Source organism: the organism of the source record quoted next, unplaced genomic scaffold (genome assembly GCF_019419815.1).
Source record: "Pyrus x bretschneideri cultivar Hongxiangsu unplaced genomic scaffold, Pyrus_bretschneideri_v1 Contig1, whole genome shotgun sequence".
Classification (NCBI taxonomy): domain Eukaryota; kingdom Viridiplantae; phylum Streptophyta; class Magnoliopsida; order Rosales; family Rosaceae; genus Pyrus; species Pyrus x bretschneideri.
In genome coordinates this window covers 15,293,730-15,310,538 of record NW_025999390.1, presented here as the reverse complement: position 1 = coordinate 15,310,538, position 16,809 = coordinate 15,293,730, and the positions used below count along the sequence as shown (strand labels likewise).

General features: G+C 36.6%; 3 protein-coding genes across 3 annotated transcripts; 2 read left to right on the top strand and 1 right to left on the bottom strand.

Annotated features, from left to right (window-relative positions):
- Window positions 1–236: 236 nt before the first annotated feature.
- LOC103953474 (thaumatin-like protein 1) lies at window positions 237–1,995 on the top strand. The gene is made up of 3 exons (XM_009365210.3): window positions 237–601; window positions 735–1,407; window positions 1,552–1,995. The coding sequence occupies exons 1-3, from the start codon at window positions 517–519 to the stop codon at window positions 1,751–1,753; spliced, it is 960 nt and encodes a 319-aa protein (XP_009363485.2). The 5' UTR covers window positions 237–516; the 3' UTR covers window positions 1,754–1,995.
- Window positions 1,996–5,946: 3,951 nt separating this feature from the next.
- LOC103953541 (rRNA (cytosine-C(5))-methyltransferase NOP2C) lies at window positions 5,947–9,242 on the bottom strand. The gene is made up of 9 exons (XM_048588624.1): window positions 9,037–9,242; window positions 8,616–8,760; window positions 8,408–8,498; window positions 7,843–8,040; window positions 7,490–7,719; window positions 7,168–7,299; window positions 6,856–6,923; window positions 6,700–6,761; window positions 5,947–6,283 (listed from the first exon to the last, which is right to left on the bottom strand). Exons 1-9 carry the CDS (start codon window positions 9,156–9,158, stop codon window positions 6,150–6,152), a joined length of 1,182 nt encoding a protein of 393 aa, XP_048444581.1. The 5' UTR covers window positions 9,159–9,242; the 3' UTR covers window positions 5,947–6,149.
- An 857-nt stretch (window positions 9,243–10,099) lies between these two features.
- LOC103953473 (receptor homology region, transmembrane domain- and RING domain-containing protein 1-like) lies at window positions 10,100–16,576 on the top strand. The gene is made up of 11 exons (XM_048581138.1): window positions 10,100–10,222; window positions 10,335–10,487; window positions 10,923–11,150; window positions 11,357–11,755; window positions 12,281–12,378; window positions 12,467–12,483; window positions 15,207–15,287; window positions 15,641–15,720; window positions 15,801–15,871; window positions 15,973–16,026; window positions 16,283–16,576. Exons 2-11 carry the CDS (start codon window positions 10,367–10,369, stop codon window positions 16,445–16,447), a joined length of 1,314 nt encoding a protein of 437 aa, XP_048437095.1. The 5' UTR covers window positions 10,100–10,222; window positions 10,335–10,366; the 3' UTR covers window positions 16,448–16,576.
- Window positions 16,577–16,809: the final 233 nt, after the last annotated feature.

Below are 16,809 nucleotides of genomic sequence, written 5' to 3'. Positions count from 1 at the left end.
AATTTGTGGGAATTTGACAACTGTCAAAAGAAAACGGTACGCCAATTATAAGCTGCCACGCGAGCAAAGCTCCAGCTAATTTTCAGATAAAAAGACATCTTTACCCAACAATAACCTCAAATCTAATTGGCACACCGTCTTATCGATAAAAAAAAAAAAATATATATATATATATATATATATATATATATATATATATAAATTCTTCCCGTGATAGTGAGTCGGTGATAGCTGACACTCACAAGTCACATCGCCATCTTCCATTTTTGTGTATCAATTCCTTATAAATAAAGACCCTCAGCTGATCATTCACTCTCCCACCACTCCCTCCGCCTTCCTCCTCCTCCTCTCCCACCACTTCCTCCTCCACCATCCTCCTCCTTCACCTCCTCTCCCGCTCCTTTTTCTCACACAACAATTGCCATTTGCAGTCTCTGTTTCTGTGTCAGAAAAAACCCAACATTCTCTGCCATTTAAAATTTTCAACAATCATTGAAAAATAAATTTGCAACCTCTATGATTCCCCCAAATTTGACCAAAATCCTCATGGCAGCTCCCTTTTCTTACCACGTCACCTTCCTTCTTCTAATCATTACCAGAGGTTAAAAAAAAAAAAAAAAAAAGACACAAAATTTCAACAATTCGATCAATTTTACCGCTTGGGTTGTTATTACATTTTCGTAATTCAATGGAATTATCAATAATTTTATACATTTTTCTGTTTTTGTTTGCAGGGGTCTCAGCAGCCACATTCACGTTCACAAATAAGTGTGACTTCACAGTATGGCCGGGAATTCTAGCCAGCTCCGGTAGCGAAAAGCTCGACAGCACCGGCTTCGAGCTCCCCAAAGGCAGCTCCCGCGTTTTCCAAGCCCCTACTGGCTGGTCCGGTCGGTTCTGGGGCCGAACTGGCTGCAGCTTCGACGGTTCGGGCCGCGGTTCGTGTTCAACCGGGGACTGCGGCTCAGGCGAGCTCGAGTGCAACGGAGCTGGAGCAGCCCCGCCAGCCACTCTAGCCGAGTTCACACTCGGTTCGGGTTCTCAAGACTTCTATGATGTCAGCCTTGTTGACGGTTATAACTTACCTATGATCGTCGAGGGGAGTGGGGGATCGGGTGCGTGCGCGTCCACCGGGTGCGTTACGGACCTCAACCGTAGGTGCCCTGCTGAGCTCAAAGTCGAAGGTGGCGGCGCGTGCAAGAGCGCGTGTGACGCGTTTGGAAGTCCGGAGTATTGTTGCAACGGCGCGTATGGTTCACCGTCTACATGCAAGCCGTCCATGTACTCACAGTTGTTTAAGTCCGCGTGTCCCAAGTCGTACAGCTATGCTTACGATGACGCCTCAAGTACATTTACGTGTACGAATGCTGATTATACGATCACATTTTGCGCTTCTCTCACTTCGAGGTAAAGGCTTCAAATTTTTTTAAAACGATTTAACATGTTATGTCATTCGATTATTAATTTTAAATCCACATTAATCGGCTTTAACGATTGTAAAATATGCTTGTAATTGACATTGATTTGGTTCCGGAATATGTTTTTGTGCAGTCTAAAATCTTCAAGAGATTCGTCTCCGCAGACAACTGATGAATCAGGATCGGGGTCAGGGTCAGATTCTGGGTCGAACTCAATAGGTTCTTCATTGCTAGCCGATTTGGCCACTGGAGATTCAACCAAAACTCAACCTTCCACTTCCATGGCTCTTCAAAGTATGTTGATTTTGGTCATCTCTTTGGCTCTCACATTTTGACAGTTATAGTAGCCAATCCTGCCCCAAATGGCCGACTACTTGGCATTGTCAAGAGGAGAGAAACATACATGCAACCAAGAGATGTCAAGGTGGGGATAGTGAAGGAAAGTTGACGAGAATCAATTGTAAACCACCCACGTCCAAATCCCACAATATTCGGTGTTTGATACACACACATACGTATATTAATGCATGATGCATAAGCATTTGTTTAGAAATAAAAATGTGCTTCATTTACCTACAGAATTTTTTTTTTTTTTTTTTAACCACGATCACTTTCTCTTAGTAGGGGTCTACAATTATTTGTAAGTTCCACGTTCTTTTTTGTGATAGTGCGACAATTACACAGAAGAATGATTCATAATCTAACGACCACACAATCCACTTACGCAAGCACTTATACATATATTAATGCATGATGCATAAGCATTTGTTTAGAAATAAAAATGTACTTCATTTCCCTACAGAAATTTTTTTTAACCACGACCACTTTCTCTTAGTAGGGGTCTACAATTATTTGTAGGTTTCACGTTCTTTTTTTGTGATAGTGCGACAATCACACAGAAGAATTACTTATAATCTAACCACCACATAATCCACTTACGCAAGCACTTATACGTATATTAATGCATTTGTTTAGAAATAAAAATGTGCTTCATTTCCCTACATTTTTTTTTTTACCATGACCACTTTCTCGTAGTAGGGATCTACAATTATTTGTAGGTTCCACATTCTTTTTTGTGATAGTGCGACAATCACACAGAAGAATTACTCGTACTCTAACCACCGCATAATTCACTTACACAAGCACTTTTTGATGTGAACGTGTAGCACGATGAATAGGCGTGCGCAGTAAGCAATAAGCATTGATGAATTGACAGCAAAAGGAGTGCGTGTAGGGGTCTCCCATTCTGATCATCATACCTGAAGAAGCCAAAAAGAAATTATGTAATTTCAATCAGTAATGGCAATTATGAATGGTGCATCTTCTCTCTCGTTATGATTACAAACAAGATAAGCAAATAAGCCCAAAAATGCAGACGTAAGTATGTTCCAAATTGCCGCCCTATGACGATGATTTCCTTCGAGTTTGACATCCTGGATGTATATGTATACAAAGAGGTGATTCTTCAACAACTTGAGTGGGGAAACCACACAAAGCAAAGCAATACAAAGACAGAGAACAACCACCTTTTTCCTTTGGATAAGATGATTGATATCTGATCATGACTGGTCCATTTTCAACGACGATTCGTAATCCACCTGCACTGTTGGTAAAGCTTAAGCAGCAGAGCGGTGATTTTTACACACCCATTTTGTCCATCTGCACTCCTTGTTTTTCTTCTTTGATTCTCCTTTGAATTCACCGAGTTAAGAAAGCACAGACATAAAAGCGAGCGCGGCGGGCATAAGGATAAAATGGGAATGCGAAAATCACCATCTGCAGAAATGCAAACATAATTTGGATAAGGTGTGATGGTGAAACCAGCAATGGATATTTTAATCAAATACTATATATTGGGATCACCATCTGAAGGGACACCCCTTCCCTGTAACGCCATCTTAAATCCGTTCTTGCATTAATCAGTGCTGAAAGTTAAGACAGTTAGGAACTAACAGAAGGAAAACATTAATTCGTGATAAAATTTAAGTGATCAAACTAACAAGAGGAAAGCAGTTTAAGTTACAGCAAGAGTACGAGAGCCACGGTATTATTCACAATAAAAAGGCTAATATAACATTCCCAAAGTTGCACCCTATTATCGAATCATGCATATCAATCAACGCTCATAAATTTTTATTACCTCTTCAAAGAAGTTGTGCACTGCGAATTTGAGTATAGTTTTTGAGTTAAGTGGCAAAATTTCATACGAACAAGTGGCACTCGGAACCAACCAGCGTAAAGCAATAGTGCAGCGAGAATAGAGATAGATTCACCTTTAAAAAAGCTTTGGATTTGATCCGGGACGTGTCGTCTTGACACTATGCAGACAAGGGTTCTTCCTTTCTGTGAGCCTGCAGTGACATATAGCTTCAAAGCAAACAAGTAATCTCCCATTTCCAAGATAAGTTAGTTTAACCGATCCAAAGAGTATATCGCTTTTGACATTGTTCCGTAGCATCCTTTACTGTCCATGTCAATGTTCAGTGATGGATGGCTATATTTTTAAAGCTAAATATGTGACTTGATGCTCAAATAAAGATAAGGAATCTTCAGACGAAAGTTTATAACTTTCATTGCACCCTCCCAGAACATGCTAAAAGGGAAATCAACAGTAATTAATATCAATAAGGAAAAAAAGCAAAATCCCATTCTTCCATTACAATTGGTAAACTATAAATCTGCCAGGACCTCTAGACTTAAAAAGGAAATCACAATTATTTTACATCAACCAAAATGGGTAATGCCGTTCTTTCCATTCCAATTGGTAGCTACAAATGAGGGAGGATCTACACAATGATAAGGAAGGAATATGGTGTTTAAGTGACTATGGATCTGTATCCACCACCATTTGCGGGGGCAGCAATATCACACTTTGGCTGTACATGCCATTTCCTGTTCCTTACGATAACAAAACAATTCGCACACACAATCCATGCTACCACACAGAATCTACATTGCCCGAAATATGAGCAGCTGAAGAAGGAATATGGGTTCAAAAGTTCATACTGTAATTTTGATCATTAAGGGATAGCAGTGATCTTCTTGATAGCTAGGCCACGAACCAGTACCATCCAAAAGCTCCTTATGATGCTTCCAAATTTTTGCACCATAATTCTCTGTTACGCTGAAGCGCAAACCACATTCTTTGATTCTCTCCAAGAACTCGTCCAAGGAGTCGCCCCTTTTAGGACCGAAGAACATAGCTTCAGAGGGCTGCACTTTTCCCAGCAGGAATTTGAGAATTTGAGAAGTTAATGAATATAAACAAGATAGAGCATAAAGATTTAGCAACACATTACGGTGCATTTATGTTACATACTTCGTACAAGTGCCTCTTGTCAGTTAGAGAAGAAAACCAAGAGGTTAAGTTTCCCCGGGTCAACCAAAAATTGCAACCAACAAACAACTTTTCCTCACCAATCACCTCCCAAACTCATCGTAAAGTAATAACTAAAAATAAACAAAGAGGGAATCGACCATATCCATCCAAGAATGTAAAGTGGTCTTCTGCAAAGTTGGGGTATCATGAGCGACAACACCATAGCACCAACCAAGTCTAAATTCCATATCTTTCAGATGGAAAGAAGGGATCGACCATATCTTTTCGACAGCTGATTCCCATCTGAAATTCCAACTTCTGATGCCGAAGCAAAATGGACACTGAGGTATCGTTTGGTATGCAGACGGGACGGGACGGGACGGAACGGAATGGAACGGGACGGGACGGGATAGAATGGAACGGAACGGAGCTGGAGCAAAGATGCCCTCGGATGGAAACAAGGAGGAAGAAGGAGACGGAGAGGTTATAATTTTGTGTTCCACGGATGTGGAACGAGTCGTTCCAGGGGGTGAGGCGGAACTAAAATTCACCCAAAACTCGCCCCGTGGAACAGCTCGTTCCACCCGTTTTAGGCGCACCAAACGTGGGACGGGACGGAACAGAATGGTCCCACTCTGTTCCGTCCCGTCCCACGTACCAAACGGTACCTGAGAGTGGCACCAAAATGTCGAAACTTCACAAGCAAACAAAAACTTCCAAAAGAGCAGTGCAAGGCATAATTTGTAAACCTGAACATTGCCGCGTGAGTCGAGCAAAAATACGCGGGTGATTTTTTGGTCGAAAGTTCATGGCATGTGGTAGGTTGAAATGTCTTTAGCCTTTTCGGCTCCCATTGGGGATTAGTCCTACCTTTTTTTTTGGTAAAAAGATTAGTCCTTCCTTTCATGATCTGGGATACCAACTTTGGGAACGAAAAAAAAAAAAACGAAACTTCCTAAATGCGCCCTCCAAACGTTATCTAATTTGGTTCGATTTAAGCCTCAAATAGCAGTTAAATTAATATTAAATTACAGTTCAGTTTCATTTAGTTTAGGTCTTATAGTAACATAACAATGTCTGGGTGATTGATACTGGATGCTATGCTCTAATGGTATTTCTCTTTTAACTTGACAAAGTCTAACCGAATTGGTTTGGTTATTCTACGCTAATCTCCGAGAAATTACATCAATGAAAATTTACACAAAAAGAGGAAGAAACCAGCAATGTCATTTGCCTTGCTTGAATGAAATGTTCACTGCTTTTGTATGATTTCTTTCTACTGGAAAGAAATATAAAGAGATACAGCATATATGTTGGTGTTAATTGTGATCCTCTCCTCTCCTACTGGTTGCCGGAATTGATCAGCAGCTTCAAGAAACGGAAAAAAAAATGTAGTACAACGAAAAACTAGATTAACTGGTCAATTTCGAGAACTTTGCGACAAACAGTCCGCTCGTTTTTGAAGTCAAGGGATCAAAGCGCAGGGTATTTGGTACTCGCCCGTTCTTGCAAGGCCAATTTTCAGCAGCATCTATCACCTGCAATTCTGCGGAATAACAAGGAACCAGTGAACCACAAGCCTATAAAAGTGTAAAATGATATGATTAGACTCTGATATAATGATGAATTGTTTATAGAGTAAGAACTACAGATGCAAGAGCAACCTCGAGGAGGAAAATGTAGCAGAAACAACTTCAGATCATAATGTTAGTGCGGGATTAACAGATTTATGAGTTTTTCAAACAAATAGAGCCGATAATGGTGAGGATTATTCAACAGATCAGTTATTATTTTCTGGTTTCTTTATGGAAAAAGGTAATGAAAACACAAGTACTTAAACCATCATGAAAGGTAAACCAATTTTGATTAGCCATTCCGCTACAGGTAAAATGATACTTGGTCATTTAATAGTCACCATAGTCATAAATTGCAGGCTGTAAAATACTTAAACCGTTAATTTACCTGCACAAGGATGTCCCTCGAGAAACTGCTTTACCACATCTTCGTTCTGAGCAACTGTCAAACTAATCAATACAAAACGAAAATTAGCAAAATACAGGCAGATATCCTTTATGAGTAACGTACTAAAAGTTAAAAGGAGCAAACTACAAAAGGCACCTGCAAGTGCTATAAACAAGAATCCCCCCAGCTCTTAGCAATCGAAAACCATTTGTTAGGAGCTTCAACTGCAAGCCAAAGACAGATATAGTCATCACTTTACTAAGCATTTTTATCAGTCAAAGGGGACGATGTATAAGGAAGCTCTGCCATGAAATGCACGTGGGAAAAATTACAATAGCGAAGTAATAATAATATACGAAACTACATTGGATTGATACTGAAATGTTCTTTCCTCATCTAATGGAACTTCAACAATAAGCAAAGTAGCAAAGTTCGCAAATACATTTGAAAGAAACTGAAATCAGATACCTGAAGCACAGTGAGGCTATCACTTCTCTCGGCATCCAGTACACGGCGTTGAAGAGTTTCCCAGCCCCACTGTTCGAATTTCTTGACATGTTTAATTGATCCATCATGAGTGCACTCTGCATCCACTAGGACCTGAATAAACATCCAGCTAACTTAGCAAAATCCAACCAAACTAGAAGTAATGTTAAACAACAAAGAGTAACATAACTGATATTGAAAGGGTGAATTGAAAGGGTGATGGTAGTTGTCCAAAGAAGTACGGAAATAGAGAGTGAAGAGATCTGTAAAGGGGTTTAAATAAAGAACCAAAATGCAGTATTACCTTGTCATAGCCATAGCTCAAATATTTGTCGTCATGAAAAGTTTGGTATAATTCACTTTTAGTCAGTCCAACCACACCAGAGTGGCAGCCATAATAAATGAGGTCTGGAAGTTGATTCCCTAACCGCACAGCACCACTTTTTCTTATCCTAGCTGCTTGTTTCCTTTCTTTCCATGGTCTCCTAGATGTCCACTCCTTGAATGTCACATTCTCTTCCAAAGCAGATTCACCTGCAAGATTCTAGATAGAATGATAACATATTAAAAACAACAATATGCCCGTAAATAGCATTCTCAAAGATTTCACTGTATTGCATATGAAGCTTCAGGTATATGTGGATTCAGATCAGTTACATGATTTTGGATCTGAGTGAACTCTCCAGGGTATGAGGGAAAAATTTGTCCCATCAGCAACAAATAGTCGGCAGCGATTGCCCAATGCATATTTCTGCAACATTGTCCTACAGGCTGCTAAACGATGGCTTGAAACATCAACACCAGTTACAGAACCCGAATCACCAAGAAGGTCGGATATCATACAAAGCTTAGCACCTAATGCCAAAATATACACGGGAGAAAACATGGTGAGCGATTTTCAGAAAATGAAAGTCATCAGTGCAACTGAATCTGATGTTCTCACACGAAGGTTGTCAAATACAGTTTGTACGGATGCTTCTGAAACACTATAAACGGTAACTATCTCTTTGTTTTTCTTGCCATTTTATAAAATTTAACAAACTTCTACAGGTGTTTTTGCAATTTCGCTAATATTCATGTTTTAGAATCAGATTACATAATTACTTAACCATAGCAGCTAAAGAATTAGTTGCATTTTCTCATCCTGCAACATATACGAAATCATTCACTCCAATTCGATGCAATATATAATAGTAACAAACAGGAACCAGAAACAACTTACCAGGAGCAGCACAAAGGTCAAGAACATGATCTCCAGTTGAGATATCCAATGCTGAAACAGCAGCACCAGACGCCGCGTCGATTCCATATATCTAAAAATCCAAATCAAACAAACACAAACACAAAATCTCGAAATCAAAACTCGGGGACTTTCTTGCCATAAAAGGGTAAAATAACTAACACCCCAACTGCTCAATTTTCCCCCTCACCTTCCCTTCCCGGTAAGCATTTGAGTTAGCAATCTGTACATCCGGCGGAAGAGCATAAAATCCAGGCAACCATTCCACTTCTTCAAGCTTCCACTTGATATCAGCTTCAATCTCTTCGATTCGAGCTTCCAAACCAGGCTTTAACCTTCAAGCCAAAACAAACAAAACCCATCAAAACCCAATTCTTCCATTACAAAAACACAAACAAAAAATAGCCGGGTAAACATGCGCAAATCAACAAAGTTACAAACTTTTAATAAAAAATTAAACCGAAACATTAAACATACTACAATAAATACTAAATTATAATTTATATATAAGTTATTGTCCGTTTAATATTCATCCCATTCTAAATTTTTATTAAAAACTCGTAATAGTTCACACTCTCTCGAAAAAAATTCATAGAGAGTATTACTAGTACCTTATGTAACGAGGGGTCGAGTGGCTCTCGGAATAAATGGAAGGGTCCAACCCGTTCTCCTTCAGAAAATCGAGGAAGGCGTCCGGCAGCGCCGGCTTCGAAGCTTCTTCTTCTTCTTCCATGAAATTCGCAGACAGATTCGAAAGCTTCAACAAATAAATCAAGGGGCTTTTAGACTAGGTACAAAAACATAGATCGTTTTTACTTTTTAGGAATGAGTACAATTATCTAATTACATGTTTTTATTTCTTTTATACTCATTTTATATTTTTTTTAAATAATAAAAATTAATTAAAATTTTTTAATATTATTTATTTTTCAATTCCAAAAAATCTAATTAATATCTTACAATAAAAAAAAAAACTAATATACTAACATAAATTATTTACAAAACATTGTACTTTAACTCAAGTAACAAATATATAAATATATATTATACCTGTAAGCGAGATATGAAACCTAACTAGAAAGTAGGAAAAAACATAATATATGTACAAGCAAGACACATGAATTTGTGATACGTTGATTATAAAAAAGAATCTGTCATATAGATACATAAAAATAATTAACTTGTGATATAGGTTGATTATAAAAATTAAAAATAGAATCTATAAATGAGATTTAAAGCAGGAGAAATAACAAGAAATAACAAAAAATAAAAATAAAAAGAAATAATCAAAAAGTTAATTAGGAAGAAATTTGATTTTTATAATAAATCTTATTATTGAATAGATAATTATTGATAATTAAATAATTAAATTTAACGAATTGAACTTATTTTAATAAATTAAGTTAAAAAAATTGAACTTATATCAAGTTTTCTCATAAATAAATCAAATCAGTGCTGAAAACCAAAGCATTTTCGGCTTAAGGTTAAAACTCGAAACGGCACCGTATGGATCAAATAAATTAGAAAAAATAAAAATTAAAGAAAACGGTTTGAAAATTTTGAGTTTTAATTGTAAAGACAAAATAAAGGGTAAAGTAAATAGTATCAGAATTAATTTTTTTAATATAAAAATATAATTTTTCATTAAAATAAACAGTATCGAAAATATTTCGTTAAAATCCTTTTGGAAAAAAAAATAAAAAAACCGTTGACAGGTTGGAAACTTTGGCATTTTTCAGCTCTCCGGGCGATTCTGAGGTTTTTCAGTCTCGCTAATCTCATAAGCTCACTGAATCGGTATGCCCTTTGCTTATTTTCTATTTTTGCTTTCAATTTTTGGTTTATTTAATCACTAATTGCTTAAACTAAATTTTGATTAATTTTTTAATTAATTTTGTGTTTAATTTAGGTAATTTGGAGCTGAGAGAGAGAGAGAGGAAGATGGGGCAAGCTGTAGTGGGATTCTCTGTGATTGCTTGCTTTTTCCTTCTCCAACTAAGCACTGCTAATGTTGTTCTCCAACCATCTGGAATTCTTGTCGCCGACCTTCCCGCCAAATTTGGTAACTTACCATCTTTTGCTGTTTGGTTGCTGAGAAAATGTGGGATAACTAGTCTAATAAATTTCCTTCCTTTTGTTTTCTTCAGCTGGCATCAGCTTTCGATTTGAATTAAATGAATTTCGATTTTTGGGGTTTTGGTTGAGCTAAGGTGTTGGATAACCATTTCGTTTTCAGTTTGGCAACTGTTTCCAGTTTAACAAAACCAAAATTTGAAAATTCGCAAAAGTAGCTTTCAAATTTTAGTTGAAAATTGAAAACTAGAAAATGTTGCCAAACAAGTTTTCGGAAAGTTAAAAACTGAAATGGTTGTCGAACGGGCTCTAAATGAAGCAACAAAATCATATTATCGCTTTACTTTCAGGATTATATTTGGACTTAATTCGCTTTTTCGACTAAATGCTTTTGCTAATCATTGAAATCTGAATACTGTGATAGCTGGTGCTGTCAGTAGCCCTGAAATATGTGGAGTTTTGCTTGTGTCGGACCCTTTGCATGCCTGCTCGCCTCTACGCAATGGTCTTCAAGCAAGTGAAACCGATATAACGAGGTTTGCTTTAGTAGAAAGAGGTGAATGCACTTTTGAGGATAAAGTGCAACACGCTCAAAATGCCGGATTTCATGCTGTGATTGTTTATGATGATAGGAAAGAAAAATTGGTTCACAGTGAGTAACCGTGTCCCTTGAAATTTCTGTTTGCTTCTTTTACATTTTCCTTGCTCGTTTCATATGTAGTTATGGCTGCTCTTATGTCGTTGAAGATTGTATTGGAGTCCAAGTCTGCTGTACGTGTTACCCTTTGCCTGCTGTGAAATTGTGGATATTCGTTGAGGCTGTTATAATTTATAATGATTTTTGTCCTCTTTTTTCAGTGATGATAAACAGCAAGAATGTTACAATTCGTTCTGTATTTGTTTCGAAAGCATCTGGTGAAATGCTAAAGGAGCATGCTCGTGGGGAAGAAGGGGAATGCTGCATCTTCCTATTGCCAAATGAAAAGGCCTGGTTGGTGTTTGCTGTATCGATCTCATTTCTAACCGTATTGGGTCTCCTTATAATTGCCTACTGTGCTCAGAGAGACTGGCGCTGGCCCTATTCTCAAGGAAGAAACCAGCTTCCTGAAAGTGCGGATACCGAGATTGTTGATGCTCTCCCTTGCTTCACATTCAGTTCTGCTGGTTTGGATGAATCCCACAATGAAGAAACTTGCGCCATCTGCCTTGAGAATTACAAAGATTCCGAAATTCTTAAAGTTCTTCCCTGCCAGCATGGTAATTTTAAGATGTTCCCTCACGTTTATATCCCTTGCATTTTCATCATAGTTGCTGGTGTCAGTTTCATCAAGCCACAAAGTCTTACTTGTAGACATCATAGTACATGTTTGCCTCTTACCTTGATAATACCTCAGAAGACTTCCAACTGTTCATAAATTACAATGTAGAAGAACTCGAGGTATGAACTTTCATATTGCGGACATGTGCAAGTTCTCATCACAAATATTAGAATACAAAGTCCATTCTAAGAAGAAAGAACTCAAAGAAGCTGCTATTCTCACCATGTCCGCTATAAAGTACATATAAGTAGATATATCATGTTAACGGTTTGATTGTTCAAAGCTGTTAAATTCTAATGTTGATTATAGCCTAAAATGTTAGGGACGTGAAATGACTATCGTCGTATTAGGCAATTGACTTTGGCCTTAATCAAAAGGGTGATTTCGTAGTTTAGATTTGCTTCCTCGCCTTGTCATTCGAAGTTTGTAGATTTCTGTTAATCAGCTTGAGATCTGCTTGCAGAATTTCATTCAAGTTGTGTGGATTCATGGCTGAGAAAATGGGGAAGAAACTGCCCAGTGTGCAAGCATGATATACGAATGAAAATTGCGACTGCCGAGGTAAGATAATTGGGTCCGTCCTCACTTTTTCAGGTTATGGGGTTACTTTTATTATTATACTGAAATTTTGGGTACTCTCTTCTTGCAGATCAAGAGAAAATCCTGGTTATACAATTAGTGAATGGAAAATATGACTTTCAAGGTATCGAGATTAGTTATTTTGAAGTTTGAATTTGTTTTAACCTCGTATTTCAGCAAAAGGATGAATAACCTTTTTGTGAACGAGATGGAATGTCGGTTTGGAGTGGCTGGAATTGGTCACGCCCGTGTCTCGGTTGCCCGTTGACCATTTCATCGGCCATTTTGGCGAATCAGATGTCAAAATCAAAGCAAAAATTATTTCCAAATCTATATCAGCAATTCCTTTCGGTTTTCAAATGCTTGCTAGTCATGATCCTCGCCTAAAGCATGCTCTTTTTTCTATTACCCTTGAGTCTGTGAGGCTTGTTCTGTCATTAACACCATTGCTATACTTACATCCAACGTTGTGTTATGGTTTCTTTTCAGTGTTCCTCCTGTTTATTGTGAACATCCATAACTCCACCCGAATGTGTTCCATCGCGTGGATTGAAGAGACATAAGGATGATATCTGTCTGCACTGCCATGAAAATACCTGTAACAGCTGCTGTTTCAAAGTTTCCGTGAGAGCGTAAATCTTCAACGCAACTTGAATACAAAGATTGATCGGCGCTCTCCTACGCAAATCCGTTCATATGAATCACCAGCTCAGCAAACAGGGACAAAAAGTTTAATGATCCTCTGCAAATCTGCATGTGTTGCTTGAAGCTCAGGTGTCTTTTGCCCCATTGCTCTTGAATGGATTACACGGTAGGATTATATAATTTAGGTGTAAATGTATCTAGTGTATTAGTCGACTTCGATATAATTTAGATAGTGATTAGTGGATGTGGATGTGGATGTGGATTGCACAAAGGCCAACTCCATCTTTGTAGATGGCACTTTACGGAAGTAGCGCAAAGCAATGATGCATGTGCACCTTGTTGCAGGGTTGATCTCTAGCGATTCTCCTCTCCTCCAACAACTAACATTTTAACTCACTAACTCTATCGTTTGTGAGAAAAAATGATTCTCAAGCATGTTGGTTGAATAACTGTATAATTATATTACAATAAATAATAATAAGGAAGATTTTGTATGCGGTCTTTAGTTATGAATATTCTTTGATGGAAACCTTGTTGGTTTTTAATTTTTGATCGAGGTCCCAGAAATTAATGTGACAATTTATTTCTATGTACTTTACTATGTTTTTTAAATTAAAAATTAGAAATTTTAGTTGTTTATATAAATGAGATTTTAAATAAAAAAACCATAATTTGTGGGATTAAAAATATTAAAATATAAATATACTATTGTGTGTGTATATATAAACATGGGTACATTCATCAAAATTAACCAAAAAATTTATTGTATCAAAACATGGGTACATTCTTCAACATCACCAAAAAAATAAAAAAATAAAAAAAAAGATATTAGGCTTAATAACATTAGTAATTTTCTTCGATTAAACTTGACATGTATACATTTTAAAATCAAGGAAAAAAGAATGTACCCATATAAGTTTAAAAATGGATTAGAAAAAAAAATTGAATAGATTATATATATATATAATAAAAAAAGGTACATTTTACATACAACAAATTGGTATATTTAAGAATGAGCACATTTTAAGATTAAAAAGTTTTACATGAATGGGTACATATAATTAGCATGGGTACATTTAGCAAAATAAAAAGTACAAATAAAAAAAATATATATATATATATGGGTACAAATACAAATAAACTTTAAAAAATATGGGCACAAAAAGAAATTAATATATGGGTACAAATTAAAACTTAAAAGAAAATTGGTACAAGTTAAAAAAAGAATTACAAATTAAAAATGAGTACAAACTAAAACAAAAAAATATATGATAAAAAATTTAGTCATAAATATAAATATACTAATTGTAACATTTTTAACATTAAATGAATATATTTAGAAATAAAAAAATATTTTATTATTAAAATAATTAATGATGTTATTAATACCAAGGACTTTGATCAAAAATTGAAAAGAAATAAGATTTTAATCAATGGAGTAACAAAATGAAGGACGCGAACATAATTTCTCCTAATAATAATTATGTGAATCACAGTTTGACGCACATACAAAAATAACTCGTTAAAATAAAATGTTTCTAGAATCGAATGTTAGGATTAAGATTCAAGAAATATAACACATTTTAAGTTCAAGTGATACCAAATGATGTTAAGAAAATCTCATTTCTACTAACCTTTTTCAAACTCGGATTTCAATTATTAACTAACTAATCTCTTTCAAATTTTAGTTGTCCATTTAAAAAAGAACGGACATTCTGTACAAAGAATTTATCATAAGGTGTTAACAGACATAACCCACTTTTGTATATAAGCCATGAATTCGGTCAATTTCACATCAAAGGTGGGTTCTCATCCTTGGGTGGCAAGATGTCATGTGGCCCTACGTGACTGGAACTGCAATTAGTTAACTCCCTATCTATAGGCACTCTTCCCCACAAAAAAATGAGCTACCAGTCTACCACAGCAGCACTAAATTCCTCTCACCCCACATTTTCTATCCTCAGCTGGTTTTTCTGGGAAAATTAACCAGACAGCCACCAGATCTCACAAAAACCAGAGCTACTCATATAACAGCAGTTCTTCCTCATGGGTTCTTTTGGAAGGTGACTTTTTCTATCCAGATTTGCAGTCAAATTAATTTCTAAATTTTATTTTTCCAAAATTCTTAAATGGGGTTTGCTGGGTGTTGTTCTGTTATGTTGCAGCTCGGGATCGGAGGTTGTCACCGTTGATGTTCAAGAAGCCAAACATCTGCTCGAATCTGGCTATGGTTATTTGGATGTTAGGTAAAGAACTCTCTTTCCGGTTTATTTTTTCCTTTTTTTTTTTTCTCAAATTAGTGAACTTTATGAGAGCAACGGCACGTTACGGACTGCTTCTATAAGAGTTAAAAAGCGTTTTTTGACAACTAGAAACTCTCCTGCGTACTTAAAAGTGTTACGAAGAAACGCGTTCTCTATAAGTACTACCAATTGCTTTACCAGGATTACTTGAATTTTAATAAAAATTTCAACGTGTTTCTAATAGTGCACTTATGGTAAAAGCGTTTATGAGCAGAAGGGCTTCCTATACAAACAAACACAAATGGCCTAAGTTCAAACTTTTCAATTGGGTTTTTAATTTATGTTATTTGTGATAGGACGGAGGAGGAGTACAAGAAAGGGCATGTGGATGTAAAGAAGATTTTGAACATTCCTTACATGTTCAATACACCTGAAGGTGGCTGTAACTTCTGTTTTCACTACTTTTTATTCGTATTTACCTTGAAAGTAATGAATTTCATGTCTTCTTTTACCTAGGAAGGGTAAAAAATCCCCAGTTTTTGGAAGAGGTTTCATCTGCTTGCAAAAAAGATGACCTTCTTGTTGTGGTATTTTTTTTACTGTCAACTTTCATGGTTTATCTTGTAGCGTTTTACTAAGAATCAAGAACATATTTCTGGTAAATGTCTGACTGATATTATATTTACAGGGTTGTCAAAGTGGTGTCAGATCCCTTTATGCAACTGCTGATCTTCAGGCTGCTGTTCGTATTCTCAAATCTGTTTCGATTTGTGCATATTTTAGAACCGATTACAGATGTTTAATAAAAAAATAGAATTGGGGATCACTAAACCGACTATAAGCCTTCTGAAAACCACGGTTTGGTGTCCCCCGACTTTATGTTTTTAGTAAAAGTTTGTAACTGGTTTTGTTTGTGCATATGATCCCACCTTTCACCCTGTTCATATTTGTTCTTTCATTTCTATCAAATTCTTAGAAGATTGTCAATGAAATGATAGGGTTTCGAGCATGTGAGGAACATGGGAGGAGGCTATCTTGCTTGGGTCGAGCATAATTTTCCTGTTACTAAGCCGGAAGACGCTGACCAGAAAAAGCCAGAAGATGAGCTACCAAAAAAGGAAGAAGATGTGGACCAGCAGAAGGAAACAGAAGCAGAGCTCTAATTTCTTGGGTGGCAAGTAATATCTATATCTGTACTCTGATTTTCTGTGTGGATAGTGTATGGCATGTACTTGAGGAAGAATGTATCACTTCCAAGTATGAGGAAGGGGAATAAAATCATGGTTACGTAATTGCAAATATTGACGAAAATTTGACTCTTATCCTCTTATTCCGGCGTTGAACTTTAGTTAAACTTTGAAAAGAAAAAAAAGAATATACGAAGCTCTAAAATATCAAAGGCGGCTCTAAAATATCAAAGGCGGCCATGATTACATTGAATTGAATACCTTCCTAGATTAAATGTGTGAATTCACGAGTATGCAAACATTCTGTTGTCTCCAACTACAGTTCTTTTTATTGACAA